The sequence below is a fragment of the Ranitomeya variabilis genome, chromosome 1 (genome assembly GCF_051348905.1).
Source record: "Ranitomeya variabilis isolate aRanVar5 chromosome 1, aRanVar5.hap1, whole genome shotgun sequence".
NCBI lineage: Eukaryota > Metazoa > Chordata > Amphibia > Anura > Dendrobatidae > Ranitomeya > Ranitomeya variabilis.
In genome coordinates this window covers 906,937,982-906,957,077 of record NC_135232.1, presented here as the reverse complement: position 1 = coordinate 906,957,077, position 19,096 = coordinate 906,937,982, and the positions used below count along the sequence as shown (strand labels likewise).

The window sequence follows — 19,096 nt, the reverse complement described above, 5'->3', positions numbered from 1 at the left end:
GCGCCCGACTTGTAACCAACACTGGTACACAAACAGCGTCTATTGCTGTGACCACCAGTGCGGCGACGTGCGCTATCACCGCGCTTTCCAAACCTAAGTCTGGGTGGTTAGTGGCGTCCACCAGTGCGGCATCGCATGCACTCTCGTGCTATTTAATTATTAGTTTTATTACGTGCGGTACTGCGGCCTTGTGACGCAACAGGGTTCGCTTCTTTCACACAGGGTGAAGCTAACCCGTGTGAAACCTCATTGTACCGCCATATAGTCCGTCATTGCTTAGCAGCAGGTTCCATCTGTGCACAGTGGACCCCGGGCTGCGAACGCACCTTATTCCTTTTCTCTAATTATTTGGTGCGTTCCGCTAGCCCCTAACAGTGTCATTCAACATTATTTTGTCCTGCAAAAGTACAAGCCCTCATATGGCTATGGGGACAGAAAAACAAAAAGGCTCTTAGAGTAAGAGGAGGAAAAAACAAAACCACAAAAACGGAAAATCGCAAGGTCCTGAAGGGATTAAATTAGAAACATTAGCCTCTAAACTTGTGTTATACTGAGTTTATTAAACAAGACCCTTCACTGACGTGCAAGGAAAATTACCAATTTACTAGCCTTTCAAACCATGACTATATAGAATCTTGCTTGGGGAAAAGTCATATTTGAATATTTGAAGAGTATTTGGCTAATTTGGGGAAATTCTTGAAATATCTTTTTACAGAAAAAAACAGCAAACTCTGGAACAAAAAAAAAAGAAAAAAATTAGCTTAGGTTGCATTTACACTGGACTAATATTAGGGATTTGCATTCACTATAATTGGATGTCTAATCAGAACAAAAGAGCAAAATGCTTGTTTGTAGGGTTAAAATTATTTTTACGCTTTCTTAGAAATCATCGTTCTTGGCAGCATGCTGTCAAGCATAAACAAAACGTGCTGCCGAGATTAATATTAGGAGTTGGTTTCTGCAAACTGTGACTTTTCCGCTATAATCAAGGTTAAGCTATTTTGTAGAATGGAGTTTTTGCAAATCTAATCAACATCTTGTTTTATTATTTTCCACAGTTCATAACAACATCAAGATGTTCAGTTGCTTTTTAAACAAGGATAAGTGATGCAATGTCTTAAAAGACATTTGTGGGTAATTACATTGTTTCTATTTCTTCGCCATATTGTCCAAGACTCTTCAGGATTGTTTTCCATATCATCAATTAGGTGTTTTGAAGGCTTTTCAATCTTATATTATAGATCCCGGACAAGCACATGCAGCAGCTTTGAATTTGGACATCAGATTCTACAATTCAAGGCTAAATTTATATTCATCCAGGGTTAGAGATTCTGGCCTACTTTACCAAATTTACAGATGTGTATTGTTTCTAAAGCCAATATATCCCAAAATGTATGGAGCGAGATGGTAAATATGACAAACCAATATCTATGTCCGATAGATGCCATCCAAGTCTACTTATTTTTAACAAACGTATATGTTTGACATCTAATTTCTTTTACTTCATAGCAGGGATGGATGCCTTTCATCCTTCGATTATCCAAGACCCACAGGCTCCCAAGTTGAAAAAATGCAATATAACAAAGAGATATTTATATATTAGATGAGCAAAAAGCCAACTCTTCCTGAAACAACCTACTTCGTTGCATCAGCCATCTGTTCGTTGTAACAACTAGATTTAACCATTATTTAACAACATTCTAAAGTAATTCATGGTGTCATAAACTTCTTTTAACAGATGTTTTGTTGAAAGCATGAAAATGCCATATTTGATCTAATAGTTGCTAAAATTATACTGAGCTCAACAGCTCATGCAATTTACATGAGCAGGGCTACTGTGCCTCAGTTGCCCAAACACAGAGACAGTAGAAGAGGTGGAGCTGGACTCGGAGAGAGAGAATATTATGTGTTTAATTTTTTAAAACTATGGTATCATTTGGGCACAACTTTGTGAAACTTTAAAACCCTTTTAAGTGTTTGTAATTTTTGTAATTTTTTGTTATTTGTGGAATTTGTCATTGCACTTATCTTTGTCTGTTGGTCTCAAAATAAGTTTCATGTCGTACTGCTTGTATAGTGTCTCAACTCTACATGCCATATAGGTTATGTTTTAATGTTACATACATACATATGTATATATACTGTATATATTTACTGTGTGCACAATTATTAGGCAATTTGTATTTTTGATGATTCATTTTACTGAAATCATACTGAAGAAAGTAAAAATTACGTTTTGTCTTTCTTAGGAGAATATCTGTGTGTCCAATTATTGGGCAACTATAAGGGTGTAGAAATATTATGCAACTAAATGAAAAAACTAATTTTCCCATCTCAATTATTTATTTTCACATTGTGAAAATATATTTCATTATTTTCATTTGTTTTTATTAGTTATAGTGAGAATAATGCCCCAAACAACTAAAAATGTACAAAAATATTCCTGTGTGATATTGAAAAATATCTGTGACCAATATAGCCACCCTTCTTTTCAATAATAGCCATAAGCCTTCCATCTATGGAGTCTGTCAATTTCTTAATCTGTTGACGATCAACTTTTTGGGCAGCACCAACCACAACTTCTCAAACACTGCTCAGAGATGAGGACTGTTTTCATTCACTGTAAACTCCCATTTAAGGATGGCCCACATGATTTGAATAAGGTTTCAAACAGATGAGGAAGGGGCCATGTGTGGGCTCTCGTCCGCTGGCCTCGCTGCCTTTAGAAGGAACACATGGACCAGGGCTCATCCCACTGAATGCCCGCTCTCCTTCTCCTTGGGCATAATATGTCATGATCTCTGCAGGCAGAGATCATAGCAAGCCTATAGAAGGACAAGCTCTCGGAAGATGGAACTATACTGACCATGAACTAAGCCTGCCGCGCAACTAGAAATAGCCAGGTAGCATTTCCTATTTATCGCTAGATGCCCAGCTCTGGCCTAAGACCTAAATAGCTAGCAGAGGGAAATATAAGACCTGGCTCACCTCTAGAGAAATATTCCAAAGAAGACAGTAGCCCCCCACATATAATGACGGTGAGTTCAGATGAAACAACAAACGCAGCAGGAAAATAGTCTTAGCAAATTTGAGGTCCGCTTACTAGATAGCAGAAGACAGATAGTATACTTTCATGGTCAGCAGAAAAACACTAACAAAACACCATCCAGAGATTACCTTAAACTCTGGCATTAACTCATAACGCCAGAGTAGCAATCCCTGATCAACGAGAGCTTTCCAGACACAGTAACAAAACTTCAGCTGTGAACTGGAACAAATAGGCAAAAACAAAACATGGACAAAAGTCCAACTTATCTAGTGGTTGTCTAGAAGCAGGAACAAGCACTGAGAGGCATCAGATAACATTGTTGACCGGCAAGAAACCACCAGAGAAATGAGCTTAAATAGCGACACCCACTACTGATGGAATCAGGTGAAACAGGAAAGAGGATGACAAGTCCAATTCCACAAGCGGCCACCGGGGGAGCCCAGAATCCAAATTCACAACAGTACCCCCCCCTCAAGGAGGGGGCACCGAACCCTCACCAGATCCACCAGGGCGACCAGGATGAGCCCTATGGAAGGCACGAACAAGATCAGAAGCATGAACATCAGATGCATTGACCCAAGAATTATCCTCCTGGCCGTAACCCTTCCAGTTGACCAGATACTGGAGTTTCCGTCTGGAAACACGAGAGTCCAAAATTTTCTCCACAACGTACTCCAACTCACCCTCAACCAACACCGGAGCAGGAGGCTCAACTGAAGGTACAACAGGTACCTCATACCTGCGCAATAACGACCGATGAAAAACGTTATGAATGGAAAAGGACGCAGGGAGGTCCAAACGGAAAGAAACAGGATTAAGAATCTCCAATATTCTATAAGGGCCGATGAACCGAGGTTTAAACTTAGGAGAAGAGACCCTCATAGGGACAAAACGAGAAGACAACCACACTAAATCTCCAACACAAAGCCGAGAACCAACACGACGATGACGGTTGGCAAAACGCTGAGTCTTCTCCTGGGACAACTTCAAATTGTCCATAACCTGCCCCCAGATGTGATGCAATCTCTCCACCACCGCATCCACTCCAGGACAATCCGAGGATTCCACCTGACCGGAGGAAAATCGAGGGTGAAACCCCGAATTACAGAAAAACGGGGACACCAAGGTGGAAGAACTGGCCCGATTATTGAGGGCGAACTCTGCCAATGGCAAAAAAGCAACCCAATCATCCTGGTCAGCAGAGACAAAACACCTCAGATATGTCTCAAGGGTCTGATTAGTCCGCTCGGTCTGGCCATTAGTCTGAGGGTGAAAAGCAGATGAAAAAGACAAATCTATGCCCATCCTAGCACAGAATGCCCGCCAAAATCTAGACACAAATTGGGTACCTCTGTCAGAAACAATATTCTCAGGAATACCGTGCAATCGGACAACATTCTGAAAAAACAGAGGAACCAACTCAGAAGAAGAAGGCAACTTGGGCAGAGGAACCAAATGGACCATTTTAGAGAAACGGTCACAGACCACCCAGATGACAGACATCTTCTGGGAAACAGGCAGATCTGAAATAAAATCCATCGAGATGTGTGTCCAAGGCCTCTTAGGAATAGGCAAGGGCAACAGCAGTCCGCTAGCCCGAGAACTACAAGACTTGGCCCGAGCACAAACGTCACATGACTGCACAAAGACTCGCACATCTCGTGACAGAGAAGGCCACCAGAAGGATCTTGCCACCAAATTCCTGGTACCAAAAATTCCGGGATGACCTGCCAATGCAGAAGAATGTACCTCAGAGATGACTCTGCTGGTCCAATCATCCGGAACAAACAGTCTATCAGGCGGACAACGATCCGGTCTATCCGCCTGAAACTCTTGCAAGAACCGCCGCAGATCAGGAGAAACGGCCGACAAAATTACTCCCTCCCTAAGGATACCTGTGGGTTCAGAATTACCAGGAGAGTCCGGGTCAAAACTCCTAGAAAGGGCATCTGCCTTAACATTCTTAGAACCCGGTAGGTATGACACCACAAAATTAAAGCGAGAAAAAAATAAAGACCAGCGCGCCTGTCTAGGATTCAGGCGTCTGGCAGTCTCAAGATAAATCAAATTTTTGTGGTCAGTCAATACCACCACCTGATGCCTAGCCCCCTCGAGCCAATGGCGCCACTCCTCAAACGCCCACTTCATGGCCAAAAGCTCCCGATTCCCAACATCATAATTCCGCTCTGCGGGCGAAAATTTGCGAGAAAAGAAGGCACAAGGCCTAATGACGGAGCAGTCGGAACCTTTCTGCGACAACACTGCCCCAGCTCCGATCTCCGAAGCGTCAACCTCAACCTGAAAAGGCAGATTCACATCAGGCTGACGCAACACAGGGGCAGAGGCAAAACGGCGCTTAAGCTCCTGAAAGGCCTCTACAGCATGAGGGGACCAATTAGCAACATCAGCGCCTTGTCTGGTCAAATCAGTCAGTGGTTTAACGACATCCGAAAAACCAGCAATAAATCGGCGGTAAAAGTTGGCAAAGCCCAAAAATCTCTGAAGACCCTTAAGAGAGGAGGGCTGAGTCCAGTCACAAATAGCTTGCACCTTGACGGGATCCATCTCAATGGAAGAGGGAGAAAAAATATACCCCAAAAAGGAAATTTTCTGGACCCCAAAAACGCACTTAGACCCCTTCACACATAAAGAATTAGACCGCAGAACCTGAAAAACTCTCCTGACCTGCTGGACATGAGAGTCCCAGTCATCAGAAAAAATCAGAATATCATCCAGATATATTATCATAAATTTATCCAGAAAATCGCGGAAAATATCATGCATAAAAGACTGGAAAACTGAAGGGGCATTAGAAAGACCAAAAGGCATGACCAAATACTCAAAGTGGCCCTCGGGCGTATTAAATGCGGTCTTCCACTCATCCCCCTGCCTGATCCGCACCAAATTATACGCCCCACGAAGATCAATTTTAGAGAACCACTTAGCACCCTCTATACGAGCAAACAAATCAGTAAGCAATGGCAATGGGTATTGATACTTAACAGTGATCTTATTCAGAAGCCGATAATCAATACATGGTCTCAAAGAGCCGTCTTTTTTTGAGACAAAGAAAAACCCAGCTCCCAAGGGAGAAGAAGATGGACGAATATGTCCCTTTTCCAAAGACTCCTTTATATATTCCCGCATAGCAGCATGTTCCGGCACAGACAAATTAAACAAACGACCCTTTGGATATTTACAACCCGGTATCAAATCTATGGCACAATCGCACTCACGGTGCGGAGGTAACGACCCAAGCTTGGGTTCGTCAAAGACGTCTTGATAATCAGAGAGGAACTCAGGGACTTCAGAGGGAATGGACGACGAAATAGAAACCAAAGGTACGTCCCCATGAATACCCTTACATCCCCAGCTCAACACAGACATTACTCTCCAGTCCAAGACTGGGTTGTGAGACTGCAACCATGGCAATCCCAGTACCAAATCGTCATGTAAATTATACAGCACCAGGAAACGAATAATCTCCTGGTGATCCGGATTGATACGCATGGTTACTTGTGTCCAGTATTGTGGTTTATTATTAGCCAATGGGGTGGAGTCAATCCCCTTCAGAGGAATAAGAGTCTCCAAAGGCTCTAAATCAAAACCACAACGATTGGCAAAGGACCAATCCATAAGACTCAGAGCGGCGCCAGAGTCAACATAGGCGTCCGTGGCAATGGATGACAAAGAGCAAATCAGGGTTACAGACAAAATAAACTTAGACTGAATGGTGCCAATGGAAACAGATTTATCAAGCTTCTTTGTACGCCTAGAGCATGCCGATATAACATGAGTAGAATCCCCACAATAGAAACACAATCCATTCTTCCGTCTAAAATTCTGTCGCTCGCTCCTGGACAGAATTCTATCACACTGCATACTTTCTGGCGTCTTTTCCATAGACACCGCCAGATGGTGCACCGGTTTGCGCTCCCGCAGACGCCTATCAATCTGAATAGCCATTGTCATGGACTCATTCAGACCTGCAGGCAAAGGGAACCCCACCATAACATCCTTAACGGCATCAGAGAGACCTTCTCTGAAAGTTGCCGCCAAGGCGCACTCATTCCACTGAGTAAGCACAGACCATTTACGGAATTTTTGGCAGAAAACTTCAGCTTCGTCTTGCCCCTGAGATAGTGCCATCAAAGTTTTTTCTGCCTGAAGTTCCAAATGAGGTTCCTCATAAAGCAAGCCCAAGGCCAGAAAAAACGCATCCACATCGCGTAACGCAGGATCCCCTGCTGGCAATGAGAAGGCCCAATCTTGAGGGTCACCCCTGAGCAAGGAAATCACAATCCTAACCTGCTGAGCAGGGTCTCCAGCTGAACGAGACTTCAGGGACAAATAAAGCTTACAATTATTTCGGAAATTCTGGAAGCTAGCTCTATTCCCTGTGAAGAACTCCGGCAAAGAAATTCTCGGCTCAGATACCGGAGCATGTACCACAAAATCTTGTAAATTTTGTACTTTCGTGATGAGATTATTCAAACCCGCAGTTACACTCTGGAGATCCATTATTGTCAGGTGCACACAGAGCATACAGAGATTAGGAGGAGAGAGAGAGAAAAGACTGCAGCAAGGCAGACTGGAGAAAAAAAAAAAAAAAAAAAAAAAAAAAATTCCAGCAGACTTCTTATAACTCTCCTTTCTCAACCTGGGTCTTTAACACTTTATTGGCCGGTCAAACTGTCATGATCTCTGCAGGCAGAGATCATAGCAAGCCTATAGAAGGACAAGCTCTCGGAAGATGGAACTATACTGACCATGAACTAAGCCTGCCGCGCAACTAGAAATAGCCAGGTAGCATTTCCTATTTATCGCTAGATGCCCAGCTCTGGCCTAAGACCTAAATAGCTAGCAGAGGGAAATATAAGACCTGGCTCACCTCTAGAGAAATATTCCAAAGAAGACAGTAGCCCCCCACATATAATGACGGTGAGTTCAGATGAAACAACAAACGCAGCAGGAAAATAGTCTTAGCAAATTTGAGGTCCGCTTACTAGATAGCAGAAGACAGATAGTATACTTTCATGGTCAGCAGAAAAACACTAACAAAACACCATCCAGAGATTACCTTAAACTCTGGCATTAACTCATAACGCCAGAGTAGCAATCCCTGATCAACGAGAGCTTTCCAGACACAGTAACAAAACTTCAGCTGTGAACTGGAACAAATAGGCAAAAACAAAACATGGACAAAAGTCCAACTTATCTAGTGGTTGTCTAGAAGCAGGAACAAGCACTGAGAGGCATCAGATAACATTGTTGACCGGCAAGAAACCACCAGAGAAATGAGCTTAAATAGCGACACCCACTACTGATGGAATCAGGTGAAACAGGAAAGAGGATGACAAGTCCAATTCCACAAGCGGCCACCGGGGGAGCCCAGAATCCAAATTCACAACAATAATACCACTCAGACAACACAGTGTGAGGGTAACACAGTGTGGTAATACTTTATTGAACCATCAACAGTCAATAACATATAGTACAGTTCCAGCAAGTACATGATGCAAACTGTAAATTAAAGTCTCATCCTTCCATTGGCGAACCAGGAATTAAAACATTTGCAACTTCAGTGCTTCCAGGGTAAACTACCCAAACCAGTGGTACCCTGCTTTTGGTGGGCACCCACATTGAGGAGCTATCGGTAACCTTAGGAAGCTGACAGTCCACTAAAGTATTTGGCCAGATGACCTGATTGTCCCAACCTGGGTTCTCTAAACATCTCCATGGGTTCAGTGATGGACAGTAGATCAAATCTGTATTCCTCAGGTTGGAGCCATGGTTCCCAGGCTACTGTTCTGTAATATCTTATATGAACAATAGCTCATGTCCCTGGGCCAACTGAATAATATGTCTGGCATAATTAAGAATAATCACAGTGTAATCACACCATGTCATTATTCTTTCTTCTCTAAGGCCTTTAGTGACTACTGGAGACTTTGATGCATGTAACGAAAGATGCATACTTTTACCTGTATTACTGCTTTAAGAAATGAATCCATCAATCTGAAAAGGTCCACCTAGCTCTTCTTTAATAATGTCAGCTCATAGTAGCAGTACCCCACCATCACCTTGCTGCAAGTTGAAGTGGAGGTCTGTGCTCATTATTAATCCAGCCACGGGCCCATCCATCTGTTCCGTGAAGAGTCACTCTCATTTAATCAGTCCATAAAACCTTTAAAAAAATCTATCTTCAGATATTTCTTGGCCCAGTCTTGACGCTTTCACTTTTGTACATTGTTCAGTGGTGGTCAGGTTTCAACCTTCCCTACCTTGGCTATGTCTATGAGAACTGAACACCTTGTACTTCTAGGCACTCCAGGGGGTTGCAGTTGTGGAACATGACAGCACTGGATGATAATGGGTTCCTTGTCATACAGACTGTATTAACTTTGTACATCATTAGCAATTTTGTATTCTGTTTTCTCTATTTTTTCTTATATTGCAAAAATTATATTTATAAGAACAAATTTAAGAATAACAGTATTTTTGTTACATAACACTATCACAACAGTCTAAAAGAAATACCAGCCTTGTTGCTTATGGCATCCATTCACAGAGCAACTTTCATTTTTTAGACTGTTATAGATTAAAGCACCACACACACTAATTGTCAGCCAAACAATGGTTTGCCTAATCGTTTGGCCACAGCTATCTTGGCCAGCTCTTTCATACAAATGACTGCTCACTCTATTGAGAGCTCTTGTGTTCTCTAACAGCAAGCCGCTGCCTGACATCTGGCAGAGCCTTATTTCAGGAAGAAAAAAAGAATCGGTAATCCAATTTCTGACATGTCAGATCCTTAACTCTCCTGATAAAATATACTGTCCAGGACTCCGATACACATTAGGCTAATGTGTATGGGGTGCTTAAGCCAGCTGGATAACTGAGAATCTACTATATAATTGTCTAAGGGTCACTTCCGTCTGTCTGTCTGTCTGTCTGTCCCGGAAATCCCACGTCGCTGATTGCAGCGACGGGCACAGTCCGGCCGAGAATTAGTCCCTCCCTACTCCCCAGCCGTCAGTGCCCACTCCATACTCCCCTCCAGTCAGCGCTCACACAGGGTTAATGGCAGCGTTAACGGACCGCGTTATGCCACGGTGTAACGCAGTCCGTTAATGCTGCTATTAACCCTGTGTGACCAACTTTTTACTATTGATGCTGCCTATGCAGCATCAATAGTAAAAAGATCTAATGTTAAAAATAATAAAAAAAAAATAGTTATATACTCACCGTCCGGCGGCCCCCCGGATCAGGAACAGGCCTTTCCCGCTCCTCGCGACGCTCCGGTGATTGCTCCATGGATTGCGATCTCGCGAGATGATGACGTAGCGGTCTCGCGAGACCGCTACGTCATCATCTCGCGAGACCGCAATGTACTCTTGGGACCGGAGCGCGCGAGGAGCATCAGTAAAGGCCTCGCTTGGATCCGGGGGCCAATGGAAGGTGAGTCTATAACTATTTTTTATTTTAATTCTTTTTTTTAACAGGAATATGATGCCCACATTGCTATATACTATGTGGGCTGTGCAATATACTACGTGGGCTGTGCTATATACTACATGGGCTGTGCAATATACTGCGTGACTGTGCTATATACTACGTGGGCTGTGCAATATACTGCGTGGCTGTGCAATATACTGCGTGGCTGTGCAATATACTACATGGCTGTGCAATATACTACGTGGGCTGTGCAATACACTACGTGGCTGTGCAATATGCTACGTGGCTGTGCTATATACTATGTGGCCGTCCGCGAACAATCAGCAACAGGCGCAGTCCGGCCGCGAATTGGCACGGGATTTGAACCACGCTTCCCTAATTGGTCGCGCCCGGCCGGCCGAATCCTGTGTATTCAATGTATTATTCTAAAATCTTCATAAATAAAGTACATACATATTCTAGAATACCCGATGCGTTAGAATCGGGATACCATCTAGTATTTTATAAATATCTATTCTGCTGTATTCTTTGTGTTCTGCTTGACTTTTATGGACTTTTATGGTTCTCCTTATGAATTATAGGGTGTAGCTTTCCTCCAGAAGGATGAAAATTGGAGCAACAGTACCTACATTAAAGCTAATATTTCTAACTGTACAGTGAAATATGTGATTAGATATTTAACTTCTAATGTTGGTCATATAGTTAACAAGGTGTATACGCTTTTGATATGATGAAACTAGATTTGAAGAAAGCAGGAGCATTACCTTTTCTCCTAGTTCACCTTTGGGACCACTTTCCCCCATGTCACCCTGCAGAAAAAAACATTGCATAAAATAAATCCAACTTACTGTGAACTTGGCTTCATGTTTACTATTAGTGTCTGTTTTTTTTTCACAATACATATGAGATTCTTGAGCCGTACATGTTATGTTTTTGATTAATCATTTTGGTGTAATTTTATACACAATATTTGACTTATGATTTATTATTTGTCAGATTGACCTCCCTGAAATAGTTTTCGATCTAACATTGAACTCAAAAAGACACATATAATACTGCTTTCATCTAAAAGACATCGGAACATTACAAACTGGGAATATACAGCACAATATATATGTCATGTTATATAGTGGCTTGTTTGTATTGTCTAGTAAATTACAACTACATTTAGCGATACCCGAGAATTAAAGAATGAATAAAAAACAATATATCCATTGTTCACAGCTTGTGGATGGTGGTAACCACATAGTCCATCTAATAAAAGGTCATAGAAGCAAATCAAAGTCTGAATCAGTGTCTGAATGATCTCAAGGCTTTGGTATGACAATTTTGACATTTTCATGTTTCCTTCTTTACCAAACTATATCTATCTATCAAATTGCAAAAAAGTGAGAGCAGCACAGAAAAACAAAATCAGAGTGCAAAGCCCCTCAGGCATGTACCAAACCTTATAATAAGAGTCCAAAAAGTCAGAGGCAACACACCATTGCAAATAAGTTTCAAAAAGTGTTCAGGTTTTAATAGCCCATCATGGCGACGTTTCAGCTCATGGATAAGTTTCTTTTTGAAACTTATTTGCAATGGTGTGCTGCCTCTGACTTTTTGGACTTCTATCTATCTATCTATCTATCTATCTATCTATCTATCTATCTATCTATCTATCTATCTATTTACAGTGGCTTGCAAGATAATTCATCCCACATGGTTTTTTACCTATTTTGTTACATTACAACCTGTGTTTAAATATTTTTGTAATCCGATTTGTGTGTGATGCCTCAGCACTAGTGATGAGCATTCCGATACTGCAAATATCGGGTATCGGCCAATATTTGCTGTATCGGAATTCCGATACCAAGTTCCGATATTTTTGCGATATCGGAAATCTGAATCGGAAGTGTGTGGTGCGTATGGTTCCCAGGGTCTGGAGGAGAGGAAACTCTCCTTCAGGCCCTGGGATCCATATTCATGTAAAAAATAAATAATAAAAATAAAAAATATTGATATACTCACCCCTCCGGCGGCCCCTGCTCTTAGCGGTGCCTCCGTTCCTAAGAATGCAGGGAGTGAAGGACCTTCAATGACGTCGCGGCTTGTGATTGGTCGCGTGAGCGGTCACATGAGCGGTCACGTGACCAATTACAAGCCGCGACGTCATCGAAGGTCCTTAACTCTGCATTCTTATGAACGGAGGCAGACGCTGGGACCGGTGAGAGCCGGGGCCGTCAGAGGGGTGAGTATATCAATATTTTTTATTTTTGTTCTTTATTTTATACATGAATATGGATCCCAGGGCCTTAAGGAGAGTTTCCTCTCCTTCAGACCCTGGGAACCATTCTGATATTTTGTGTCCCATTGATATGCATTGGTATCGGTATCGGCGATATCCGATATTTTTTGGATATCGGCCAATCCAATCCGATACCGATACCTTTGCATATCTGAAGGTATCACTCAACACTAATCAGCACTAAATAGTCTAAGTTGATGAAGTAAAGTGAGAAAAATATAGGCATAAATTTAATTTATGGGATCATATAATTTTAAAATTGGCAAGTGCATATGTATTCACCCCTTTTGCGATGAAGACCCTAAAAATTTCTGTTGCAAGCAATTCCCTTCATAAGTCACATGCTTAGTGACAGAACGTCCCCCTGTGTGCAATCTAAGTGTTACATGGTCTGTCAGTGCATACAAACGTTTTTTGAAAGGTAACAGAGCCTGCAAAACCAAAAAGCAAGAGGCACCACTAGCCAAACAACACCATGAAGACCAAGGAGATCTCTAAACAAGTCAGGGACAAATTGTTGAGAAGTACGTCAGGCTTGGGTTATAAAAAAATGTTCCAATCTCTAATCTCCCAGAGCACCATCAACTCCATTATTATCAAATGGAAAGAACATGGGACCACAATCTATCTGCTAAGATAGGGCCACCCACCAAAACTCTCAGCTCAGAGAAGGAGGGCATTAATCAGAGAGGCAACACAGAAACCCTGTGTTCAGGTAACCCTGAAGGAGATGGGAGAGTTCCCAAGCAGAGACTGGAGTATCTGTCCATGCGACCACAATAAGCCGTTCACTCCATAGAAGTGGCTTTTATGTAAGAGTGGAGAGAAACTTACTTACACACAAAAATTATAAAGCTCGTTTTGAGTTTGCAAAAAGACATGTGGGATACTCCCCAAATGTATGGAGAAAGATGCTATCGTCAAATGAGACGAAAAGCTAACTTTTTGGTCACCAAAGTAAACGCTATGTATGTCACCAAACCAACACAGCTCATCACCCCAAGAACACACTGAAATTTTCAGTAATTTTGTCCTATTTGTTGTTTGCTTCACAAAAAAAAAGAAAACCAAATGTTCATAGTTGTATGCATGTTCTTTCCATGAACTGATGCAAACCCTCAATAAAAAAAGTGAAATTCAAGGTTGTAGGATAGCAAAACATGAAAAATACCAAGGGGGTGAATACTTTTGCAAGACACTGAATCTTTTTATTTATCTATCTCCAGTTCGCATGTTTGTCTGACTCTCTGTCTCTCTGTCTATATATCTATTTAGAAAAATTATGGAACAGCACCATACCATACATATTTTTATCAATGTGGAAAATAAAGAGGAGGCAGCACTCCAGTAGACTGTTCAGTAGAAAAAGTAGACTTTTAGCCCATGTGGCCACATGGGTTAATAAAAGTCCACTATTTCATCTACACAGTCTTTTGGAGTGCTGCCTCATCTATCTATCTATCTATCTATCTATCTATCTATCTATCTATCTATCTATCTATCTATTATCTATCTATCTATCTATCTATCTATCTATCTATCTATCTATCTATCTATCTATCTATCTATCTATCAAAAAAGCACAGCAGCACTCTGTGAATGCCAAGACATGTAGTGTCAATGGAAATAACCACTTCCAACCTCATTGTACCTCAGCAAGATGTACTTACAAAAAAAGCGAAGGTTCTTAGAGCACAAATTGGCCAATTCATGTGTGCCCCTCAAGCACGGCAAAGTGATGTTTCTCTGATGGGTCCTATCATAACCCTTCCCTATCCTACTGTACATGCCACTTTCTGGCTAAAAAGCCTACAATAATGGACAAACATGTCTCTCCTGGGCTGCAGGCCTATAATTTGAAAGTGGCAAGTAGAATTGGTTGAGAACACCTGCTTGTCATTGGGAGGAGCCATAAGCCATAAGTACATCTTGCTGAGGGACAATGAGGTTGGAAGTTGTTATTTCCATTGACACTATATGTCTTGGCATCCATAGAGTGCTGCTGTGATTTTTTATAAATATTTAGCAGTCACTACAACTTGCTCCTATTCACACTTGGGAGGTGCTGGTCAGGTTTTGTTTTTGTATGTCTTTATCTATCTATCTATCTATCTATCTATCTATGGGAAATCAGTAGATTAGGCAGCAAGTAACACAATGGTAGTAAACGTCTGATTTGTAAATATCTCAGTTGATGACCATGACAAATGAAATGATACCCACAATTTGCAATGAGTTCAAGCCATGTTTCTCCCCTACTTACTAACATCATTAGGCAGCTTGGTCTATAAAATGGTGGTCATGGGATCTGTATTCCTTTGGTGAGAGTCTCATAATACAATTATTATTAAAATTATTAAGAAATTCCTATCTGTGAGCATATCAAATCATCTTTTTAGCCTTATAATAACAGCTACCGTAACTACTTACCTTCTCCCCATTTTCTCCTTGATCTCCCTGTAAAAACAAAAACACAAAATTAATGCAAGGGTTAATGATCAGAATAGTAAACTGTTAAATTAATATATTCTTAGGCTATGTTTCCTCCTAAATATCTCCACGAAAAGGGCAGTAAAAGCGAATAGCACTAATTTGCACTGCATACACAGGACTTCCCTGAGGTTCCTATATCAATTGGAAGCCTTCCTGACAGCAATTATGTACTGGTATTTGTTTTTTAGAGTTGGCATTTTTAGAAGGGACAGTTTATCACTAGGTTTTAATAAACTGTGAACTGTAAATTTTGTTGTGAAGAGCTTTATTTCTACCTCAAAACCTATAGTTGTAACTAGCTAATGTTAGTTCATGTAATTTCTTACCTAACGTTTGTTTCGAGAGGTCGTCTTCTTTGGACTGTTTCTACTTGTTAAGTCCAACATATATATTAGACCAACATTGGATGATCCTGTGAATATTGATGGGTTTTTTTTGTATACAGTACCACCAAAATTTTTCTCTGGCCGATGATGTCGGAGGACAGAAAGATCTGGCATATCCGATTTCAGACTGCCAATCCTATTGTTCTTTAATAATAATAATAATAATAATAATAATAATAATTTTTATTTATATAGCGCGAACATATTCCGCAGCGCTTTACAACTTATAGAGGGGACTTGTACAGACAATAGACATTACAGCATAACAGAAATCACAGTTCAAAATAGATACCAGGAGGAGTGAGGGCCCTGCTCGCAAGCTTACAAACTATGAGGAAAAGGGGAGACACGAGAGGTGGATGGTAACAATTGCTTTAGTTATTTGGACCAGCCATAGTGTAAGGCTTGGGTGTTCATGTAAAGCTGCATGAACCAGATAACAGCCTAAGTATGTAGCAGTACAGACACAGAGGGCTATTAACTGCATAAAGTGTATGAGAACACGATGCAAGGAACCTGATTATGTGTTTTGTTTTTTTTTTCTATTTTTAATAGGCCACACAGGGATAGTTAGGTAAATGCGTTGAGGCGGTAGGCCAGTCTGAACAAATGCGTTTTTAGGGCACGCTTAAAACTGTGGGGATTAGGGATTATTCGTATTAACCTAGGTAGTGCATTCCAAAGAATCAGCGCAGCACGTGTAAAGTCTTGGAGACGGGAGTGGGAGGTTCTGATTATTGAGGATGCTAACCTGAGGTCATTAGCGGAGCGGAGGGCACGGGTAGGGTGGTAGACTGAGACCAGAGAGGAGATGTAGGGTGGTGCTGAGCCATGGAGTTGCTTTGTGGATGAGGGTAGTAGTTTTGTACTGGATTCTGGAGTGGATGGTTAGCCAGTGTAATGACTGGCACAAGGTAGAGGCATCGGTGTAACGGTTGGTGAGGAATATGATCCTGGCAGCAGCATTCAGGACAGATTGGAGCGGGGAGAGTTTGGTAAGAGGGAGGCCGATTAGTAGAGAGTTACAATAGTCCAGACGGGAATGAATAAGAGAAACAGTAAGAGTTTTTGCAGAGTCGAAAGTAAGAAAAGGGCGAATTCTAGAAATGTTTTTGAGATGCAGATAAGAAGAGGCATCTATTAAACATATAACTATTTCACAGTATATACTGTGGGATTAAATAGCGTAATCTACCATTTTATTCCATGCCTATTTTCTGGTAATATGGAAGAAATGTTAGAAAGAAAAAACTATGTTCTGTGATTTATTTGTCTTGAGGCTGTATAGGAGTCTAAAGGTACCGTTACACTAAACGATTTACCAACGATCACGACCAGCCATACGACCTGGCCGTGATCGTTGGTAAGTCGTTGTGTGGTCGCTGGAGAGCTGTCACACAGACAGCTCTCCAGCGACCAACGATGCCGAAGTCCCCGGATAACCAGGGTAAACATCGGGTTACTAGGCGCAGGGCCGCGCTTAGTAACCCGATGTTTACCCTGGTTACCATTGTAAATGTAAAAAAAAAAAAACACTACATACTTACATTCCGGTGTCTGTCACGTCCATCGCCGGCGGCTTCCCGCACTGACTGTCAGTGCCGGCCGTAAAGCACAGCACAGCGGTGACGTCACCGCTGTGCTCTGCTTTTACTTTACGGCCAGCGCTCACAGTCAGTGCGGGAAGCTGGCGGCGACTCGGGACGTGACAGACACAGGAATGTAAGTATGTACTGTTTTTTTTTTTAACATTTACAATGGTAACCAGGGTAAACATCGGGTTACTAAGCGCGGCCCTGCGCTTAGTAACCCGATGTTTACCCTGGTTACAAGCGAACACATCGCTGGATCGGTGTCACACACACCGATCCAGCGATGACAGCGGGTGATCCAGCGACGAAATAAAGTTCTGGACTTCTAGCTCCGACCAACGATATCACAGCGGGATCCAGATCGCTGCTGCGTGTCAAACACAACGAGATCGCTATCCAGGACGCTGCAACGTCACGGATCGCTGTCGTTCTCGTTGGAAAGTTGCTCAGTGTGAAGGTACCTTAAGAATGGTGTTTTTAGGTAGAGTGGGCAGTCGTAGATGAAATACTTGTATTAGCTGAGAGACAGATACAGCTCTGCCTCTTGGGCACATAGGGAGACCTGGTAGGAAGTTAAGAATGTAAATAATAACTGACTACAAAGATGGCAGTAGGGGGCTACCTTTTTTTTTTATTAACAATGCTTTTTGTAAACCTAGTAAGACAAGCAACATACTTGAGTATATAAATTATACACATAAAGAAGAAATAATTAATCTGGCTGCATAAGCACGTCAAATGAAAATCAAGGTGAAAGATCAGGATATGTATACTAATTTTACACTAAACATTTATGATATGGCAGGACATGCACTGATTTCTAGCACATTAATAGAAATGTCAAACAAGCCGTAGAATAAATCAACCCTACAGCAGATTAAAAGTGACAACACAATAGCACTACCATAATTATAATATTGTGTTCTTCAGCTGGAGGCTCTGACTTATTTGCTTACCTTCATCCCTTGCATGCCATCTAAACCAGGTGCACCTTGATCCCCCTAGAGAAAGGAAAATAAAAGCAGCAGTCAAACTTTTGAAATGTAAACCCAAAGATTATGGCGGATGAGTATATCAGGTCAATGTAGTTTATATCAATAACAAAAACATGTTCTCTGTCAAGAATCTTGAATTAGTCTTTGTGATGATATACAGTTATCAAGTAAGGTAGCACATTATGCCCATGATTCTTTAACACCGGTCATCCGCATGTCAGGCTTAATGAGGGGGAAGCAGAAATAAGATGCACCAAAGTTATTCAGAGACACACGCTACTTAATGAATTCAATGAATCGTCTGAATGGTGCGATCTTGCATGTGCCTCACCAGAAATGTTACTCCAGTCAGTTAGAGACTTGAGTAACATTTCTGGTATAAGAAGCTCAGGCACTATTAAAGAATTTGACGGGCTGGGGTAGCCAGTCTTAGCCCATCACATTTCGTCCCCTGCACCATCCATTTTGCCAGAGCTGCTTCAAGCTGACGAAAAACAACCAAAAATTGCAAATTTTTTCCACAGCTCCACATTGCCCAAACAGGCAAGTGTGGAAAAAAGGCTGCAAAGTAAGAATGCTTTCAAAAACAAAACTGTTAGTAGTTTATTTTTATCAATAAACAAAATGTAAAGGGAATGAACAAAAGAGAAATTTAAATTAAACCTACATTTGGTGTGACCAGCCTTTTGTCTTTGTCTTCAAAACAGCATCAATTCTTCTAGGCACACTTGCACACAATTTTTGATGAAACTTGGAAGGGAAGTTGTTTCATACATCTTGGAGAAATAACCACAGATCGCCTGTAGATGAGATCATGGCCCGAGGCGGAGGAGGGT

General features: G+C 41.6%; 1 protein-coding gene across 3 annotated transcripts in view; it reads right to left on the bottom strand.

The window, feature by feature from the left end:
• COL25A1 (collagen type XXV alpha 1 chain) overlaps window positions 1–19,096 on the bottom strand; it is a 643,948-nt gene that overhangs the window by 164,228 nt on the left and 460,624 nt on the right. For all 3 annotated transcript variants that reach the window (XM_077278990.1, XM_077278988.1, XM_077278989.1), the window contains 3 exons: window positions 18,222–18,266; window positions 15,225–15,251; window positions 11,272–11,316 (listed from right to left, as the gene is read on the bottom strand). In XM_077278990.1, coding sequence (XP_077135105.1) covers window positions 11,272–11,316; window positions 15,225–15,251; window positions 18,222–18,266 — 117 coding nt within the window. The remainder of the gene's footprint in view (window positions 1–11,271; window positions 11,317–15,224; window positions 15,252–18,221; window positions 18,267–19,096) is intronic.